Here is a 20300-nt window from a genome sequence, read left to right as displayed (position 1 = left end):
TTTCAGCTGCAAAATGTAAGGAATTAAATGTTCCCAGGAGCAAGAACTTTCAGATATGTAGCCAATAAATAACAAATTCTAGATGACGTACTAAATATAATGGCTATGTCTGGGTGACGCAGGTTGATGTAAATGTCATCTTTGCCTGGGAGAAGACTGGGAATGATCCGATGGAATTTTCCCCTGGAATGCCAGAGCTAGAACCTGTATTTATTTGACTCTCACAGGAGGGGCTCCTTTATGAAGTCATAATAGACCCATTAATAAGCCTGTTAGGTTTGAGTATTTCTATGAACAGCTGCTTTTCTTCCTTGGTAATTTAGTAAACCTTAAATGGAGAGCATTTGCTGTCAGTTGACACCTTGAGGGTTTCCTAATCACTTTGAGATCTTAATAATTCCGGGCAAATAACATGTGTGGTGAATCATGCCTAAGTCTTGCATTCTTCTTTCCTCTTGCCATTTGCATTCAAGTCCCCTGCAAAGAAAATGCACATAAAAATGGGCAGAGGGCAGCTAATCTATGTATCAAAGGCATTACACTTGGATCGTTCATCACTGGCTCGTTGGCAATAGATGCTAGTGGATTGGTGGCCTGCCTCGAATTAGTTATTGACAGCAAGACTCTTGATCACTTATTTTTTTCATTGCACTGTTATTTTTTTTCCCATCAGAAATATATTTACTTGTACTGGAACAGCATTGTGACACTGTATCCAAAGCATCGTGCTTGTACTGTTGTGCAAATACCACTTGATTTGGCTCTGGGAACAGTACCTATCTCTTTTATTGAACTGTGTTGGGAAGTTGGGATGGCTAACCTGTACAAGTCTTAGGGCTAATAGCATCTTAGGGCAGTGGCTGACACATGGTGAATGTGAGAACATCGAGTCTTTTCTAATTCTGACTCTGGAGATCATTGCCTACTTTTAGACTGTGTCTTCTAATGACGCTGGCACTTTATTAACTGTCTCATGATTCCCTTTTCCTACTTCCCATGGAGGGCTGGCTTCTTTGGACAGCTTGCATACTGAAAGGACTATTCCTCAGGATATATTTGTTCTACGTTCACTGTCTATTTGATGAGCCAAAAAAAAAAAAAAAGAAAGAAAGAAAAAACCTAGTTTTTTACTCTAATCAAGCATTGTTCCCTGTTCTTTCTCTCAGACCCGCTTCCTACAGGTAAAACCCTCTCGCCTCTTAGTGCTTTGCTCCGGTGTGTACCATCTCTTAAAGCAGTAGCAAATGTTGTCACCATCGGTTCAGCTGCCCAAACCAGAAATCTGAATGTCACATTTGCCCATTTCCCTACAACTGACCCATAAGGTACCTTCTTCCTACTTAAAAAAAGAAAATGCAGCCTTAACCTACCATGGTTCTCCACCCAAGCCTTTCGTACACTTCTCCAAGCTGCCGCCACCTCTCACTAGCACAAATAGGCTGACTTCTTTCATGGTGCCCTCATTTCCACTCACCCTGTCTTCACATCTAGTACTTGACTCGGTAATCAACGGAGAAGTTTTGAAATAAAAATTAGATAATTCCTTCCCCTGAATTAAGGCTCCTCAGAGATTTCCCATCACGGGCCGAATATAATTCAATCTCATTTTTATGACCCAGCAGCTCGGCTGGTGTAGCCCGGTGGAAGACCACAGGGAGCCTTTCTCTAATCACTTGAGCTTATGTGTTTCTTAGAAGTCAGCTCATGAATATTCATATACAGTACCTACATTTGTCATCTCTCAATCAACGTTAATTTCTAGTACTTGTCTATGAGCTCCCTGAGGTCAAGGACTATGTCAATTTTGTTCTCCTGGTATCTCCAGTGTGTTCTATAATTTCTAACACATGGTATATACAAAATAGATGTTTTGTTCATTAAGCAAATGAACTTATCCCAAATTGTAATTATGACCCCATCTTTTCTTGTTGAAGTAACCCTTTAAAACTTATGGACTGGTGACTTACAATAGGCAGTATCCTTGTGCAAGTCTTTAGCCATTCTCTGAGACTGAAGTCCTAAGAACCTTGTCACAGAAGCCTTTGAAAAGAATCCTCAGTGTTCTACATGAATCCAAACTCTGTAGGTTAACTGTCACAGGCTTTGTTTGGATACAGACCTTCCGCTCGCTCTTTCCAAATTGTAAAATATGACAATTTCCAAAATAGGTACTCCAAATCATATATTCATGAATATTTCACATCTTAAAGTAAAAAGGTAAAGCCAAATGTGTTAATATACATATTTTAAATTTCTCTGCCAGTTCAACTGAAACTCTTATAATGGTTTGTTTTTAACAGAAAAACATGTTTGACACATGTATAAATGCTATAACTTTGAGGATGTCTGGTAATAATGATAAAATTAGTATTAGGCTCCTTGTTTGACATGGAGTTGTTAGTCTATTAGGGCATCAAAGGGCACTCTGGTAACTTAAGCCAAAATATAACAAAGTTATTGGGGGAAATAAGAAACATGAAGTCAAGAAAAATCTAATGGGAAGTCTGTTTTCATTGAGACTTTACATTTTAGTCTTCTTTCTTAAATTTACCCCCCTCTAGAAAACAAGGGGAGTAATTTAGGTAAATTTATATTGGGAAATAAATTGTCTTTAAAGACCTGAGCCACCAGTTTAGGGTGGCTGTAGTAAGGACTTTGTAATTGCTAATGAGGCCTTGGATGTTGAGTCTCAGTGCATCCACTGGGGCCAGCCTCTTGCCTGTTCTACGCGAAGCTGTCACATCAGATTCTTGTCCAGACTCCGTGGGCACTTTGATTCCTAAACCTTTCTGAGAAACCTAATCTGAAATCAAAGTCAAGTTTCTTAGATGTGGTCAGACAAGGTCACATTTAAAACAGCTGAGTGAACCCAGAGATCAAAGTTGAAAGGTAATGCCTCCCTCCTGAAGTTGGCACCGACTTACCCACCAGTGAACCTTTAAGGTTTTTTTTTTTTTTCTGCCTTTTTCACCTCTTTCCAAAGGGCTGGGGAAATGAGAGTTTTTTTCCCTTAAAGAAATAGCTGTAGGGTTTCCTTAAATTCGATCTTTAAAAAATTGAACACAGTCATGTTGGAAATGCACTTTATACCGATTTGAATCAGGAGACATCTTACCGAAAGTGTGTTTTAGTGTTCTGTAGTGGGATTTCCCTCAGGAAAAAAAAAAAGAACATAGTAATTTCAGATCATGAGGTTTTCAGGTTAAATTGTTACGATCCTCCCACGCCACCATGTTCACCAACATGCCACACAGGGCTGTTGCTACTGTAATGCATAAGGTTTTTTGGGTTTTTTTCCCGTTGCTATCTTTCTTCCCTGTAAGGCTTTGAATTATTCTCCAGATAACTCTGGAAAGAAGGAGGTAATGATAACTCTCATAGACATGATCATATCGTCACATTACACTTTTGGGGCTTTTTTTTTTTTAAATCAAAGTCACTGTGATTAAAAAACAACAACAACCTTGCCATTGCTTTATATTGCAGTGTTCTGTCTCTTGTGGTCGAGGGCATAAACAACGAAATGTTTACTGCTTGGCAAAAGATGGAAGCCATTTAGAGAGTGATTACTGTAAGCACCTTACTAAGCCGCATGGGCACAGAAGGTGCCGAGGAGGACGGTGCCCCAGATGGAAGGCTGGCGCATGGAGTCAGGTGAGCAACGCTTCTCCTCTACCCAAACGCTCCCTTCTGTTCAGCCCCATGCCTGACACCAGCACGTTCTCTTACGTTTTTTTCTGTGTTGTTTTCATCTTACAAACCAGGAAGAATCTTCACCTGGGCAGCCTGGGTGGCCTTGGACAAGTGACCTCAGTCAGCAGAGCTTTGGCTGTCCCTGAGTGTTGTGGTTGTGAGGCTGAGTCTCACACAGTGATAGACGGCAGGTGCTGTAAGGCAGACTAGTCCTTCGGTATCTGGCTGGTGGCCACGTAGAAAAAGCCCAGCATAGGTTGCACTTAGGTAAACTGTTGTCACCTGACCGGAACTGAGGCTCAGTTTACCTTGGAGATTCTCAAAGTGCTTTCTTATGACTGTCCTGGCTTACCTCTCAGAAAGAGCCTATGGCAGGGAGGGTGTAGTTGGAATTACTCTTTCAGGGGCTATCCATCTATCACAGGGAAGGCAAGGCAGCTGGCAGAGCGCAGGCTGTGAGTCAGTGTTGGGCAGGGGCACAGCTTTTCATATCTTGGCTGCCAGGAAGCAGAGAGACAGAGCTAAACGTGGGACCGATCTGTAACCTTCAAAGGCAACTCCAATGACCTATCTCTCCAGTAGTTACACTTCCCATCCCAAAGGTACCACAACCTCACAAAACAGCACCACTGTTTGTGAAGTAAGATGACCCTGTGGGACAATTCACACAAACCAGAGCAACGTCAATATAAAATACTAGCCAATATCTCTCTGCCTGTTTGCTTCTTTACAACTGAGACTGATGACATAAAGGGAGAGTGTTGTATCATTTTGTAGCTGTGTAACATTGGGTGGTTTGTTTGACCTTCCCTGGGCCTATTTCATGTGGTCCTTAAGAGGGTTTTAGCTCTGTCTCTCTGCTTCCTGACCTGCCAATGATCTGCAACCAAGAGCTTTGCTCAGGGGGGCCTTAATACAGTAGACTTTCAAGAGCGATATTTTGTTTGGATGAGAGTGATATATGTAGGCTTTAGAAGGGGAAGAGAAGAGGAACCCAGGGCATTAATTACAGTCTCTTGTTGAACCTGCAAAAGCAACTTTAAATGCTTGGCGAATTGAAGTCTCTTGTACATACTCATTTGAATAGGTCTCACAACCCCACTGTTTGTATGCTTTCTCATCGTGGTTTAAGGTACTTTCTTGAAAAGAACAAGATTTGATTTCTTCGAAAACATTCTGTGCTTATTGCTCAGCCTTCTCTCTGGAGATCAGATTCAGCAGGCGCTCTCCAGTTGTCTCCTTCTCTGATGCCATGGTGACTCATGCCAATGACGCCTAGGGATCAGTAGAAACTAGGCTCAAGGTGGGTGGCCTCGGGAAGAATTCCTCCAGCTTTGGATGCAGCCCTATTAAACGCCGGAAGAGCTGAGGGTTTTCCACTTTAATGTTCTAGTGGGAATCCCTCTAGAAACCTGGATGTTCCTTGAATGTTCTTTCAATGACATCATTGCTCTCTATACTCCTGTTCCACTTTACAAAAGAATCAGCGTAGCGCATCGTTCCCCAGCACAGTTGCCTTGTCCCTCTCGAGGCTTGTGTCATGAAGAAACATCTGGGTTTTGCTTGTTGGCTTTAATTTGGCAATCAAAGAATCGGCGCTCTGTCTTCCTCTGGCTTCTGTCGGGGATCATGTTCAAGGCAGTGTGTCATTCTTGTCATCCCTCCTAATGGTTTCTAAGTGGCCATTATCATCTTCTGACTTCCAGCCCTTTTGTTTTTGGAGCTATTCAGTTCATGCGAAGCCCGCAGCTAACATTCTTTAAGATGCCACACTAATTAGGTTGTCCTCTTGTAGACTTTCATGCTCTGTTACTCTTCATTCTGTTCCTTGGCCTTTTCTTATCTACTTATCTAATGCATTTTCCCCAGAATATTAAGCTCAGGGCATGTCAGCACCCTACGTCTTAAAGGCTAATTTATTCACTAAAGAGATGAATGAAAGAATCTTTGGCTCTTTATTGGTAAACACAGACTGAGTTTTACTACCATATCCAGGAGAAGGCTAAAATTGGTTATAAAGCTAGGATGGTTAGGCCTAAAGACTTTTTTGTTTGTTTGTTTGTTTGTTTGTCTAGCAGACATAGATTTAAAAGTATTATCAAAATGCCTCCCTAGAAAGAAACACACCCACCTGTTCAAGACAATCACTCAGAATTCATTTGTAGGGGTAAATCATAAGAAGAGGACAGACCTGAACATCACTAGAGCCACTGACTGATGGAGAAAGATGATCTGCATGATCGCTAATTATCCCGTGGTAAACAAGAATATTCCTAAGGCAACGATATTAGCAAAAGTAATGAGCGCTCACTTACTACAGTACTTAAATTTTATATCTGGCCTCTCTGTTTTCTGCTAATAGCTATTCTCCAGTCATCTTGTCTTCAAGGTCTGAAGAATAATTAGAACAGTTTTTCATCATGTCAAAATGTCTGATAATGAGACACACTGAAAGTTGGCACAGGACTTTACCATACTTAATAATCCTTCCCCAAATGCAGTGTTTTGAGATGGAAAGTGGTGGTTTCATTTCTGGATCCTTCGAAATCTGGAAGCTGTAAAGAAAGTTTACTTTAAAAAAAGATCCTCACTAAAGTCTTAAAAGGATTTCTTTTTCCCTCAAACATTCATGTCTAATTTGTTTGGATGATCTTGACCAAGAGCTAAGGGATGCTGATGAAATTTTAAGACAGAAATTGCCGTTGGGTTCTTGAGTCAGCCTATGCTGTGAAGGCTTGGTGCTCTCCTGGGACCAAAGCCTTGCAGAGAAGAGTTTGCCAGGATTATGCCAATCCTCTAGGAAGCCCTCTCCCCATCTCTAAAATGATGGGGAAAGACATATTAGATTGAAAGTAATACTTCCTTCATTCATCAGTCCAGTTCATTCATCATCACTCCCGAGCCACCAGCCCTTTTCTCAGCTTAACACCTTTGGGGTCAGGAGGGGCCTTACAGACCGTGGTGGCTTGATTTACTTCCTTACTGACCTAATACGGAACAGAATGCTATAAAGCCATGGTGCCTTGGAGTCATAGGAATTAATTTTCAAGTGATCTCTGTCTGCAAATGTAGAAATGAAGCCGGCAGTTTGCCCTGAGAGTCAGCCCCCATTCTTGAGGTTGACTTTTCCTGTAGTGAGAAGGAAGGCAGCCTGATTGTGGTGCTGGCTGCGGGAGCATCTCCCATCGTCTCTGGAAATGGTGGTAACTATGCAGCTGAGGAATTAAGGAAATGGCCCTATGGTGGTGGTGAGAAAGTGTTGCTTTAGCACTTTCTGTTCTCTTGGTTCTTAGGGGTTTTAGATTAGCCATGAGCCTTGATGGTGCACCACTGCCTGGGTGTGAGCTTCCCGCCCAGCTTTCTCTGGTCTAGCGCTGTGTCCAGCAGTCATGGCGGTTTTAAAATTAGGATCCCAGTTCTAATCCACAGCGCATTGCCACATTGCCTTGCCAAATTTGATTTTGATTTGAATTCTTTTTTTTTCTTCTCCTTCAGCTAAGGTAATTGTCTCTGTTCTTCATTTTATTTATTTGTGGAATATCTATTGAAAAGGCTTATTAGGAAATAAAAATTATTTTATAAAAGATGCTTAGTATGCTGCTGGTGACCCAACAAGAGGTAATTCTGTACCACATGAGACAATTAGCAATGTCTGGAGATAAAGGAAAAACGTGCCCAAGCGTCTACAGCACTCAGAGCATCCCTGCAAACAAAGAAGCGCATTGCTGAGACCCTTATATAGAATTCAGCCTATGGGATGCACTTGGTGAAAGACTAGTGGCTGATGTTATTATTTATGAAAGTTGATTTGTATACCCATTTTCAAGTTAGTTCCCGCCTTAAAATAAATGGTATCATTGTAATAGTAGAAGAGATTGTGTGTGGGGGTGGGGGGGGACAGGGGTCCTTTCTAGTTTTTCAAGTATCTGTTGATTCCCCAAACATGAGGAATTTTACAGAACTTTTTTGTTTGTTTGTTTGCTTTGTTCTTTAAATCTACATTAGTGTCAAGTTCTGCTTAAGCCAGTGAGTTCTGCAGTCTGGCTTCACACAGCAGGGAACTCAAAGAGATGGGGCCTGGCTCCCAGCTCAGCAGACTGCCATGAAAACATCTCCTTTGACACCCTTTCAAACAGCCTGGCCTGCCAGGATGATGGGAGGGGCACATCGTAAGGGCGCGCAGATGTCCTCTGCCTTGGAACTAAAAAGTTCACTGAGCCTCACCAGATGCAGGACCGTGCTGGGGACATTCTACTGTAGGGTTTTTCCTCAGGGATTCGGCACAAATCTCTCAGAATTTATCAAAAAAGCAGCCGTCTCTATACATAAATTGTTGTCTTTCATGGACCAGCGCAGGAGAATGAAGCGTGCTTGTAGCGTACCTCATTCTGCGCAGATATGACAACTGTGTTATCTAGAAAGGCAGGGTTTGCTCTGTACTCTTCATTGAAGGCATGGTGATAGTTTTTAATTAATAAAAGGTCATTTCAAAGTTGCCTTCAATTTTATGATAATCAGAAGCCAGAACAACATACTATATGATAAAAAATTTCCTGCGCCCCATTAGTCTTACGCAGAATTATGAAACATTGTAAGAAATGATTATTAAAACCATAGCTACTGGTGACTCTTAGTACCTTCCCTTCGCCACACTTTGGGATTTGGTGGCCTGGGGAAATAGCTCAGCAGGAAAACACATGCTCTGCCAGCATGAGTTTAGATTCCTGGCACCCAGGTCAGAATCTGAGTGCACACCCTTGTAGTCCCATTGCAAGGGAGGCAGAGCTAAAAAGGTCTCTGGTGCTCGTTGGCCAGCCAGTGTAAGCTGTGAGCTCTGTGTCCAGGGAAAGACCCTTCCTCAATAAACAGGGTGGAGAACTTCTGGAGACCATACCCCACACTGACTAGGGGGCACCATACACATGCCCGCAGACAACAAAGGAGTTTTCATTTATTCAACAGCCACATCAGTGCTCGATGCTCTAAAGCTCTTTCCCATCTTCTCTGTTGTGAAAACTTGATGTGACCTTTCAACTTCCGTCAGCTTTGTATCAAAGTCCAGTGTGCTTACATGATTATTCTCTTTATATTTCTGGTTGCACATTGTTCTAGATGTGTACTCTTGGATTTAAGAGTCCAGATTCGACTATCCAGAACTCTTTGGCTGTCGTCGATGACATTTGAATGTTTCTGTCACTTACTGGGTAACTCTGCTCCCAGTCTTTTCCGGTACCACCAGCGTGAAGCATTACTCACATAGACCCTGTGAACATTAAGTGGCTCTTGTCTGGGGACAAAGCCATTTGTGGCATTTAAGAGTCCTTGCCTTCTCCCAGAACATAATGACTTTAAAGTCTGGTTTCTTGTGGGTCACAAGCTCATTCAATTCAATTAATCCAATTAAACCCAAACAATAGCAGCAATGTTGGGACGAAGCATTGTCTTCGGCTCGCTTTGATGTGAGCTACGCCCCGGCATAGATTTTTCTGAAACAATGGGATTTCGCAAGCTTCCTTCTAAGTAAAGCTTAAGCTGCAGAAGCATCCACTTGGGTGTACATCTTGACAGAATTTCCATCATTTGCAGGGCACCTTGAATTTTCCTACCAGTAAATCAGACAAGCGTGCAATCGCAGTAAGGAGCCTGGTTCTGTTCTAAGAAAAGATTTCCTCTTGGCTCTAAGGCATGAATGTCTGATAACTTTGTTTTCTCAGCACCAGGCAAATTAATAGAGATTGAGTTATACCCCCCAAAATTGCTAATAACCTGTAATAACTAAGTGCATTATTATGCAGTTGTTTCTAATCAAAGGTTGCCTTTGGTTTCTGACCGCCAAAACTGTAATAAAGACAATAATTCTTGGCTTGCCCATAAGTGAGATTATGCAACCAGCAATGAGGAAACCATTAAAAAATTAATTTAGGAGAAAGTTAATTCATGTTTTGCAACTTAGTCAACAAAATGTTTCATCATGATTAATGGGAATTTTTCAAGGACTGAAAACATTAAGCCTGAGGAAATTATTTTTCCTTATTAGCTTTTATTCTTCATCTATTCATTTGAGATTATAAGTAGGCAGAGATTCTTAAGAGAAGTCCACAATTTAAACAAACAAACAACAAGCAAAGCAATGTTCTGTCTCCAGAAATAGAAACTAGAAAAAAACCTAAAGGGGCGGGAGAGTATCATTCTACTTGTATGGCCTTAATCATCAACGGTTGGTTCTCTGCGGCTTGGACTCTAGAACTGTCTCTCTGTTTTCACAAGCCATACACCTTCCAGGCTATGGAAGTCATGCACGGTTTTTTTGTTTGTTTGTTTGTTTGTTTGAATGTGGTAGCGTTATTTCTGGGCTGTGCCATTTCCCTGCGGTCTCTCTATCCTCTGTTCCACTGAGCACTTTGGTTCATCCCCACTTGGGGCTCCTGCTCCCGCTCCAGCATTGCCAGTGAGTTTCCAGCTTTCAGACATGACCTTGGTGTCCCCCTCCTTGGGAATGAGAAAGCATTTTGACTGCTGTGAAAATCATTGGATTAAGAAAGCATTGCCCTCCTCTGCAACCCACCCCTTCCCGCCCTCCAGCACGAGCCCAAGTGCCTACTTACCATCCTGTGTCTTCTCAGTGCTCTGTGTCCTGTGGCCAAGGCGTGCAGCAGAGGCATGTGGGCTGTCAGATCGGGACACACAAAACAGCCAGAGAGAGTGAGTGCAGCCCATACACCAGACCCGAGTCGGAGCGTGTCTGCCAAGCCTCACCATGTCCTCTCTACACTTGGAGGGCAGAGCAATGGCAAGAAGTAAGTAGAGCCATGAAGTAAGTGCGCACCTGCCTGCCTGTCGCTCCACCCCCTTGTCAGAATCATATCCGCACCCTATGGAGGCAGCAAAGCCATTGAGCACAGTGGCATTGCTGGCTCCTTCCCAACAAGTCTGCTGTCAGTCTCTAGGCAATTCCTGTGTATGTCTCCCTGTTTTCTTGAAGGTTCCAGAGCTGTCTTCATTGAAAGGGTGTGTGTGTGTGTGTGTGTGTGTGTTGGGGGAGTGGAGCTTTAACATGCCTTTGGCCAAGAGTATAAACATAGGGACAATCTTCACAGGAGAGGAGATGGGAGGAATATTTTAATACATCAGTTTGGATTTGGTTGTTCTGTGTTAATTTAAATAGCCATAAACTGCAAGTCCCAGCCCTTGGGGTAAAACCTAGGCTTTGTTTTCCTCCTTTCTGTGGCACAGACTGTCAGGGAGCACAGATGAGCGCTCATGAGAAACACTCATTAATTAGTGTAGGATTTCCAACAGTTTCAACAATAGGTGACGTCCAAAGAACTGTCGAGTTAATGCAAGAAGAGGCCAGGCTTATTGGTCCTTTACTCCACAAGTTAATGCTTGACTAAAATAGACGCTGAAGTATCCATTGCTGGAAAGTCTAGTGGCTGGGAGGTGGGGGCAGGGGGAGAGGAGGTGTAAGACATTGTAAGAAGGTAACTCCAGTTTGCAGAACAGAATGCTAGACTGTAGTAAGAGGGGAACAGAACTGGGAAGTAAACGTAGACCTGCTAACATTGGAATGAAATAAAGCATGCACCCTGCGTAAGCGGGGAGATGAAGGACTCCCCTGCTCTGAGAGTTGGCTCTCAACTCAAGGCAGTGTGGGTGGGAGGTCATCGGCCTGCACTTGGCACTGCACTGGGAGCTTCTGTCCATCATCTCGCTTAATCTCCTGGATGAGGTGAGACTTGGCATCATCCCTTTCGTCAGGTGGTAAAACTAAGGCTCAGACAGACTTTGCCGCGGGTCCAAGGGTCCCACATCTAGCACCTGGAGGCAGTCACACATGATGCTGTTTGTTCTCTTCAGTCTTCGGGATTTTCCCACTGTATTCTGCTCCCCTGGGATCAGTGTCCCAGCCCTGCCCTTCCCCGTGGTGAATCCATTCCTTACCACAGTGATTCTTTAGGAATTCCTCCTTTTCCACCGGCCTAGTCTAGATTTCTCATTTCCCTTCTGGATTTTTCTTGGCTTCTGTCGAATAGTATCAGGGAGAATACCTAAAGCAGTTAAATTTCAGATCATCTGAACTGGAGCCAGATAAGTTATCTATCAGGAACTCGGATGCTAAGAATAATATCAGTGTGGTCCCTATCTCAGCTCTGCCATCAATGGCCCCGTGACTCAGAACAAGCATCCTTCTATCTCTGAGCCTTGGCTTGCCTCCCGGAGAATGGGAATGGTAGAGTTTGTAGAGCTGTTTTGAGGAACTGGAAAAGGCCACTTATCTGTGCTCATCTACAATCCTGGGACTGGTGGTGTCAGGTAGAGAAGAGGTTACCTCACCTCCCTGATAAAACTTGCCACTGTCTTTGGAATTCTTACCTAGGAACTGTCCCTGCCCATTTTCTCCTCCTCATTCCTCACACTGAACTCTATCCTGTGTCCCTGTTCCAAAGATCAGAAAGTGAGAAAGGGTTCCCGGGTGAATCTAAGCTAACTGCTTACCCTGTAGCCAGCGTGCCAGAGTTCAAGAGCCAACCACGGAGAGAATAAACTCCGTTCCCAATTCTTTCTGATTCCCTTAGGGTAGAAAACTGCACGAGAGACACGCCCAGAAGCTTCCGTCTTTGCATTTACTGTGCAGATGGCCTTTTGAAAGTCTTCCTCAAATGTTGCTATCAAGCTCCATATAAAAAGACCAGAGTGGTGGCGCACACCTGTAGTCCCAACACTCAGGAGGCAGAGGCAGGTGGATCTCTCTGAGTTCCAGGCCTACCTGATCTTCATAGTAAGTTCCAGGCCAGCTAAGGATATATACTGAGACCCTGTCTTGGAGGAGGAGGAGCAGGAGGACAATGACTTGTGGCCTGGTGGGGCTTGTATTTAGGAAATTCAGCAGAGATTAACCATAGTCACCGAGAGAATGGGCTCTGTAAATGCCAAGAAACCAGGTTCCCGGCTTTACTTTTCCTCTACTGTGATTTCTCGTACGCCCAAGGAGGAGAGTTTTAAGGGGCACCAGATGGTGAGGGTGGCTGGGAACCCATAAGGGGCACAGGGTGGGAAAGTGGAGTCCACGGTAGCAGAGGAGAGAGAGGCCCCATCAGACCCTTTGTGTTTCCCACTCGCAAGGCACGGTGGGCGGCTACTCGAGATGTCTGCAAAGCATCAAGACTTAGAGGAAAGGTTGAAAACCACTAGGCAGCTGTCTTAAATTACCACGTCAGGGATGCCACAGCCTCAGTCCCGCTCACCTGCAGCAGGGCTACGCTCAAGACCAAAGATGCTCTCATTAACCAGTAAGTTGGTGCCCAGTGCGTGATGCAGCGCTTCCCCGCCATCTTGTCCCTGTGCAGGGTTGCCTAGGGACACACGACCTAAGGTTGGTGATAAACGCCAGCACAGCCTCCAAGCCAATCAAATGGGATACACCTGAGCTTCATCTCCCAGAAGCGTCTTTCTTTCCTAGCAGGCCTTGGCAACCTCTTCTTGTCCTGTTTGCCTTTTGTCTACGCATGCCCACCTTTTGCTCCCCCCTTTGTGTACTATTAAGACTCAGTAGGTTGTTGTCAAGATGAATTTCCTACTAGGCTCATGAGCAAATGACAGCCCTCTTTCACTAAGAAATAACCAGGGCACCGGAAATGAGAAGCACGGCTTTTGAGTGTTCATCTGCAATGATTATCTGGGCTATTTTATTCAGGATTGCGAACTGCACAATCTCAGGGAGTGTTTTTCCTGTAGCGTCCACTGTGAAAAGCTTCCCTGGGAGTTGTCTAGTTCAGAGGTCCCACACTGATAATACAAAACACAGTAGAACGTAGTGTTTACTAAGAAATGAACGAGGCATTTAATGATTATTTTACATGAAGTAACCTGTTGAACTATCTCCTTGACTCTTTGAGGCAATCATGTTTTATCCCATTAATTTGAAGAAACGAGACACTAAGGCAGGTTAATCCACCAAAGGTCTTGCATGAAAAGCTAGAATTGGAGGCCTGGGAGCCTGGCCTCTCGAACACAAACTATGAGCGTTTCTGTTCTTGGTTCCTCATGTCAGCATGTCCCTCGCCCAAGTTATTTTATTTCCTTCTTAGTGGTGTCTTAGCCTTTTCCTGGAGAGTTGGTTTCAATGTATTGCTTGCTTTCCCGGGCTGCATTCCCACCTTCTTCTGAAGTCACGCTCCTCTGTGCGCTTGGGCAACTCTGACCTACAAACGGTAGGAAGGCTTTGGTGTTGGTGCCTGTCTGTTCAGGGCGATGCCTTTGGCTATGCCAGGGAGAGAGTGGCAGCTGTTTAAGATGGGGGCTTTGTTTTCCAGCATTTAGTATAGTCTCCAGAGGACATAGGATACCAGTGTGTAGTTGGATTTAGGGACCGAGGGACAAAAGCTGTTGTGGGGAGCAGGGATGGGGGTGGGCGGGCCAGGCCTCTTCAGCTGAAGAATAAAGACATTCCAGTGTCTTCCGGAACAATGTTCCTTAGCCAATGTTCCTTCTGGAAGGGCAGCGGCTGTGTTTTCTTGTCACAAGGCCATGAACATGCTGTGACTTTGCAGAACTGCCTAGCCTGTTGCTGTTTGGCCCAGAACAGGCACTGGGGCCTTTCTAGCACACATTTCAAATTTAAGAGCATTTATTACACTCAGCTGTAGAATGAGTTCCAAGTTCATCTCCTTAGAATAGAACCGTTGGAATGAGCAGCAGCTCCTTGGTCAGCTGAGTAATAAGATTTTCATGGTGTTTACAGCAAGGAGTAGAAAGAGCTAGTTGTGTTCGGAGTTAGCCCTCAACCCTTTTGTATACACTGCCTCATTCGCTTATTAAATCATATGTGTCAATCACCTGAAAATTACCAGGCACTGAGCATTCGGAGTGTTTAGTCTTTGTTTTTGTTTGTTTCTTGTTTTTTGACCCCAAACCTCAAATCCTACCCCCTAACCTCAACCTAAGAAGGCTAAATGGCATGGTGGCATGTGCCTACAGTCCCAGCAACAAGAAGGCTGAAGGGTGGTAAGTGGGAAACCAACCAGGACTGTATAGGGAGACCCCAACCAAAAAAGAGCTGAGCGGGTAATAACTCAGTGGTAGAGCTTTGGTTGCTTGGCTACCATGTTAAGACCTTGGATTCAGGCCCTGGTGCTATGGAAAGGTTAAAATGAGAGGAAATGCTATTGAAACCCTACCGGCTGGAATCCTCACCCCTACGCATGCTGTTGCTGCTAACCTCCGTCCTTGCAAAACTTGAGAGGTCCTGTTCCCTTCTGACCCTTGCTAACTCGCTTCTTCCTTCACCCCTTTTCGTCAGCTGCCACATCCCCCACTTTTACACAGGAGGCCCTTGGGATCAAACCTCAGTGGTTACTTAAGGGACATGGGAGACCCCAGGCAAATAGTGGGCTGAGTTAGAAGAACTGGAAGCATCAAGCTGACTGACTCCCAACACAGACCTGTGCCCATTGCAAATGTTAGTCAGATGGGTGATGAGAGACTTCAAGAACGCCTCCGTAGCAGTGCCTCTGCCTCTTTTTTGAATGACTGCTTTTTCTTTCTTTTAGACAACGGTAGATGAATCCATTTGTCCTAACCTTTCATTGGGACATAAAAACCCAGCAAATGCAACCCAGTGTTATCCACCCGTTGGGTCTATGATTCATCTGCCCATATGCTTCCTAACACCAGCAATCTGCTGCCAGAAATGACACATCCCTTCATCCTTGGGGAAGGCATCCTTTAAAAGGTAGAACCTGTGAGTGTCCGGTGCTTTTCTTTTCCCCATGGCCAGGGAACTGTGACAAAAGACATGTTTCAAAACAAAAAAACAGCTTTATTATAATGTTTAGACCATCAGCCTATGCAAACAGACATGTTAAAAGAAAATAGTACCTTAGGGGTTTATTTTAGGTCTTCCTCACCTAGGATTTTGAAGTGTTTTTCTGATAGTTTCAGCCCCTTTGATGGCATGCATCCTGCAGGACAGTGGATGCGCTACCCTGTTGAACCCAACACTGATTATTTCCTTTCTGCATCTCATGCATGCTGAAGTTCAGAGGCTGATGCTTTAGTCCTTTACTTGGTTGCTGCTTTTTTAGCTCAGAAAGCCATAATGAAAACCCGGGAAAACCTTCTGCAAGTTGAAATGAGGCTGTTTGAATTTCCCATTTTCTTAGAATAGTCTAGATGATATTTCAGGGCAGGAAGCATTGTAGATTACTGAAGTCTAGGGGAATGGCATTTACCAACACGGAAGCACCCAGTAGCATGGGCTGGGTTTGCTTTCCCCCAGCACTCTGCTAAGGTTTAAGATTCCAGAAGAAAACCTTTGTCATGTGGTTCCCAGAGTGTAAAAGACGCCAATTATTTACCTTGTTTAATTTTAATTTCCAGAAAGTTTTCTTCTGGGTAGATTTTCTCAGTGCAATTCCATGCCGCTGTCAAAACAGATTTTATAATAGTTAACTATTCTTCAAGACTGGGAAAGAAAATACTTAATGAGCAGAAACTGTTGAGGAACCCTGGCATTTCTGCTGGGATCTGTTACTTATTGACAGTGATTCAGCCTTATGAGGTAGTGCAAATGTACTTTAATATAGCAAGAATTAGTTTAGGTTTAGCTGTGATTCTGATGTCCGGAAGTCTTAATTTTCCAAGGAATTATTATTATTTTCTGTGGGTAAATGTTCTTTTTTCAGAGATCTGGGTGGTTTCTAACATTCAGCAAAACATTGCAACTCCCCAATTGCTGTCATTTTACTCCAAGGGGAACCAAAAACTCCAGACTCCTGAAGCTTGAACCGGGGAACCAGGCTCAGCTGGTCCCCATTGGTTTGAAGTGGTTCAGCTTCTTCTCATCTCGCTGTGACTTCAGGTCAAATTTATGCCTCTGGATACATGCCAGCTATGGAGATTTGCTCCCAAGCAGAGAGACGTTCAAGTTTCCAAAGTGAAAACTACTCAGATGACCTAGCAGGTATCTTTTGCCTCCCAAAAGAACAGAGTGACTCATGAAAGACAGGGACCACTGTCATCTTCTCCAACAATTCTATTCCTAGCACAGACTCAGAAGAATCAAATCAAGTGTTCAAACTGGCGTCTGAATGTCCGTAATAGCATCATTCATGGTAGTTCAAAGGGAAGCCACCAAATGTCCATTAACAGATAAGTGAGTAAACTAAGTGTGGCATATACATACATTGAGGCTGGATGTATGGATATACACTGAAGCCCTGAGACATGCTCCAATATGGAAGAACTTTGGAAACACTGTGCTAAGAGAGAGAAGCCTAGCAGAAAAGAGGACATACTGGATATGACCATGAGGTCCCCAGAATAAGCAAATCTATGGATACAGCAAGCATGGTCATAGTTGCTAGGGTCTAGGTTAGAAGGAGGAAAGGTGGGTGATTGCTTAATAGAGATGGGATTGGAGTGATGAACCAGTTCTACCATTGTGTTATAGCAATGGCTGCACAGCATTGTGTTCAGGTCGCTGCACTGACATTTTAAGATGGTTAAATGGCGAATTTTACGTTCTTTCTTATTTATCATTACTGATGTTTGTGTGTATGTGTATGTGTGTACACATGTGTGCAATCATGTGTGTGAATGAAAGTATCTGTGAGCCACAGACGTGGTAGTCAGAGGACAAATGTTACTTGTTTGGGAGAGCCTTGTGTTGTTCTCTGCTGTGTGCCCAGCTAGATGACCCTCTACCTCCCAGGATCCTCCTGGCTCATTTCCCACTTCCCCCACAGGGGTGCTGGCATTGCCAATACTCACACTGTTCCCCCAGATTTTACGGAGGTTCTGGGGATTCAAATTCAGGTCTTCATGCTTGCATGGCAAATGCTTCTACCACTGAGACATCTCCCAGCCCCTGTACTATTCCTTTTTTAAAATCATGCATACATTAAAAGACATGGGTGCATGGGGGAAGACATTTCAGAGTGAAGCTGTACCTCAAACTCAAATGGTTTTGAGGCAAAGCAGATAAAAGAAAATTCCTGCCTGTGCCGGCTAGTTTTATGTCAACTTGACACAGGCTGGAGTCCTCTAGAGTATGGGCTATAGGCAAACCTATGGAGCAGTTTCTTCACTAATGCATGACGGCAGAGGGTCCAGCCCTTTGTGGGTGGTGGCACTCTCTGGGTTCTATAAGAAAGCAGGCTGAGCAGCCCGTAAAGAGTAAGGCAGTAAGCAGCATCCTCCATGGCTTCTGCATCAGCTCCTGCCTCCAGGTTCCTGCTCTGCTTGAGTTCCTGCCCTCACTGCCTTCAATGATACACAGGGATGTGGAAATCTCAGTGACATAAACCCTTTCCTTTCCAAGTTGCTTTCGGAAATGGTGCTTAATCACAGCAATAGAAACAGTAAATTAGATACTGCCATTATGGAGAGAGAGAGAGAGAGAGAGAGAGAGAGAGAGAGAGAGAGACGACAGAGACAGAGAGAGAGGTCTATAGCCCTCCCTACAGAACTTAAAATGCAGAGTTCTGAAATTTTGGAAGTATGCTAATAACACAGCCAAAGCTGGTGTTTGGGAAGCAGGGGCAGCAGACACCCATCGAGGTAAAGGACTCACAGCCCTCATGGCAGCAGTCAGTCTCTTCCCTGAAGTTTTCTGAAGTAATCCAAACTTAGAATATCAAGTGACAGTGATGCTTTGGACAGGCTTTGGTGACAAAGCAGACGGCAGAGGTCTACCTTCCAAGCGAGGTTTGCTGTTGAAATGAAGCCTGCCACTTGTTCTGTTTTCCTTTGCTGGATTATGGGAGGAATCAGGTCTAACAGGGCAAGTGACATAGGCTCCAACAGTCCCAGGTTCTTCACCTATGGGTTGGAGATGAAGACCTTTGCTCTTTCATGCTGCCCTTTACTGCCCATCCTTTCTGAGAACCAGGGAGGTCCTGATCACGGCCATCCTTGTCCATCAGGACCTACCTTCAGTCGGAACTCGGTGGGTAGCTCTCTAGAATTGAGAGCAGAGAGCAGTCCACCTGCCAGACCACACGCATCTGAAAGTGGCTTCATTGAAGATAGAAAATGGACCCTTTAGGGGTCATGGAATAAAAATAGACCAAAGCAGCATAATCTGTGAAGACATTATTCTAATTATCTATGGGATGTGATGAACAGCTGGACAGGTGATAACCTTCCTGGCCCTAGAAGTGTTTTGATGCTACCTTGGCAACCGTGAGACATGGTTTCTTTTCTTCTCTTCTCTTTTCCTTCTACCTTTCCTCCTCATCCTCCACTTCCTTCCTTTTCTTTTTCAGACACCATCTCTCTGTGTAGCCTTGGCTGTCCTAGAACTGACTGTGTAGAACAGGCTAGCTTAAAACTCCAAGATCTGCCTGTCTCTGCCTCCAGAGTGCTGAGATTAAAAGGTGTGTGCCACCATGCCTTGTGTTTGCGCCTTCTTTCTCTTCCTCCACCTTCTTCTTTCTCTTATCTTCTTTCTATTCTCCTTCCTCCCTTTCTCCTCCCATCTCTCATATCTTTCTCTTCCTTCCTCTCTTTTTCCTCCCCTCTCCTTTCCTTCCTATTCTTTTCTTCAGTAATATAGATTAACCCCAGGGTCTTACACATACTAGACAAGTGCTCTCTCCCTGTGCTATATCCCCAGCAATGGATTTAGTGTTTAAATGAATGTTGAATTAAAAAAAAAACTTGAAAGTCTCGTCCAAGCAGGTATTCATTCATTTATTCATTCACCCTTTCATTTTCTCATTCAGACAGACAAGTGTGGAAAGCACATCCCTGTGTCAGGGATAAAGCTGTCAGATATCTAGATAGAAACAGCCAATGACTAGGGATCTTGCCACTTTAACAGCTGGCTAGCTAAGTCATCAAATAGCTGCAAGAATAAGAGTGTGAAGCTGTGTAAGGCTTCATCTCACCCCAGCCCATTTGTCTCTTGCAGTGCACCAAGACCTGCGGTGAAGGCTCCCGGTACCGACAGGTGGTGTGCATAGCGGAGGACCAAAGCGAGGTGCATAGTGCACACTGTGACCCAGACCAGCGGCCTCCAGACCATGAGAGTTGCAGTCTGCAACCCTGCGAGTATGTGTGGATCACAGGAGAATGGTCTGAGGTATGATCCTGGGGAATGAGGGAATTGCTCTAGGGGCTGATGCCTTCAGGTGCCAGCAGAAAGCTATGCATAGGGATGTATCTTGAGGCTGGGAAGAAAACTGTGTGAAGTGTGAGTACTTGCGTTCAAATCCCAAGAACCCAAATAGAAGCTGAGCATCAATGACTTGAGCATCTATAATTTCAGTGCCCCTACTGGGAGATGGAAAGTGAAGAAAAGATAATGCTTAGAAGTGTATGGGCAAGCTAGCCTGTGGTATGCAGAGGAAGGGCAAGCTAGAGACCCTGTCTCTAAACAAGATGGAAGATGAAAACCAACACTCAGGGTTGCCTTCTGACCAACATGCACACTGTGGCCTATGCATATCACATTCACACAGATAAATTTGCATGCACACCTACACATGTGTACACACACTAAAATAAAAATGATATCTTAGTGTCAGAGAAATACTAGGTAGAGATGGGGACAGGGAGTTGACTGAGACAGTGGGCAGTACCCTGAGTATAGAAACCCTCAAATC

The 20300-nt window shown here is 44.2% G+C and overlaps 1 protein-coding gene across 5 annotated transcripts in view; it reads left to right on the top strand.

Moving 5' to 3' along the window:
• The window catches only part of Adamts9 (ADAM metallopeptidase with thrombospondin type 1 motif 9), a 164812-nt gene that overhangs the window by 109249 nt on the left and 35263 nt on the right, over positions 1–20300 (top strand). For 2 of the 5 annotated variants that reach the window (XR_005972980.1, XM_041637443.1), the window contains exons 29-31: positions 3487–3654; positions 10317–10490; positions 19607–19777. Coding sequence is in view for 4 of the 5 variants with exons in the window: in XM_041637443.1 (XP_041493377.1) it covers positions 3487–3654; positions 10317–10490; positions 19607–19777 (513 nt within the window). In the remaining variant the exon portion in view is untranslated. The remainder of the gene's footprint in view (positions 1–3486; positions 3655–10316; positions 10491–19606; positions 19778–20300) is intronic. The other 3 variants (XM_041637456.1, XM_041637461.1, XM_041637471.1) reach the window with 3 other exon arrangements.

This window comes from Microtus oregoni, unplaced genomic scaffold (assembly GCF_018167655.1).
Source record: "Microtus oregoni isolate MIOR12 unplaced genomic scaffold, Mior012 000002F_ref0000024, whole genome shotgun sequence".
In the NCBI taxonomy this organism is placed as follows: Eukaryota; Metazoa; Chordata; class Mammalia; order Rodentia; family Cricetidae; genus Microtus; species Microtus oregoni.
Note: the sequence above shows the minus strand (reverse complement) of the source record. Positions and strands in the feature narration are given on the sequence as shown.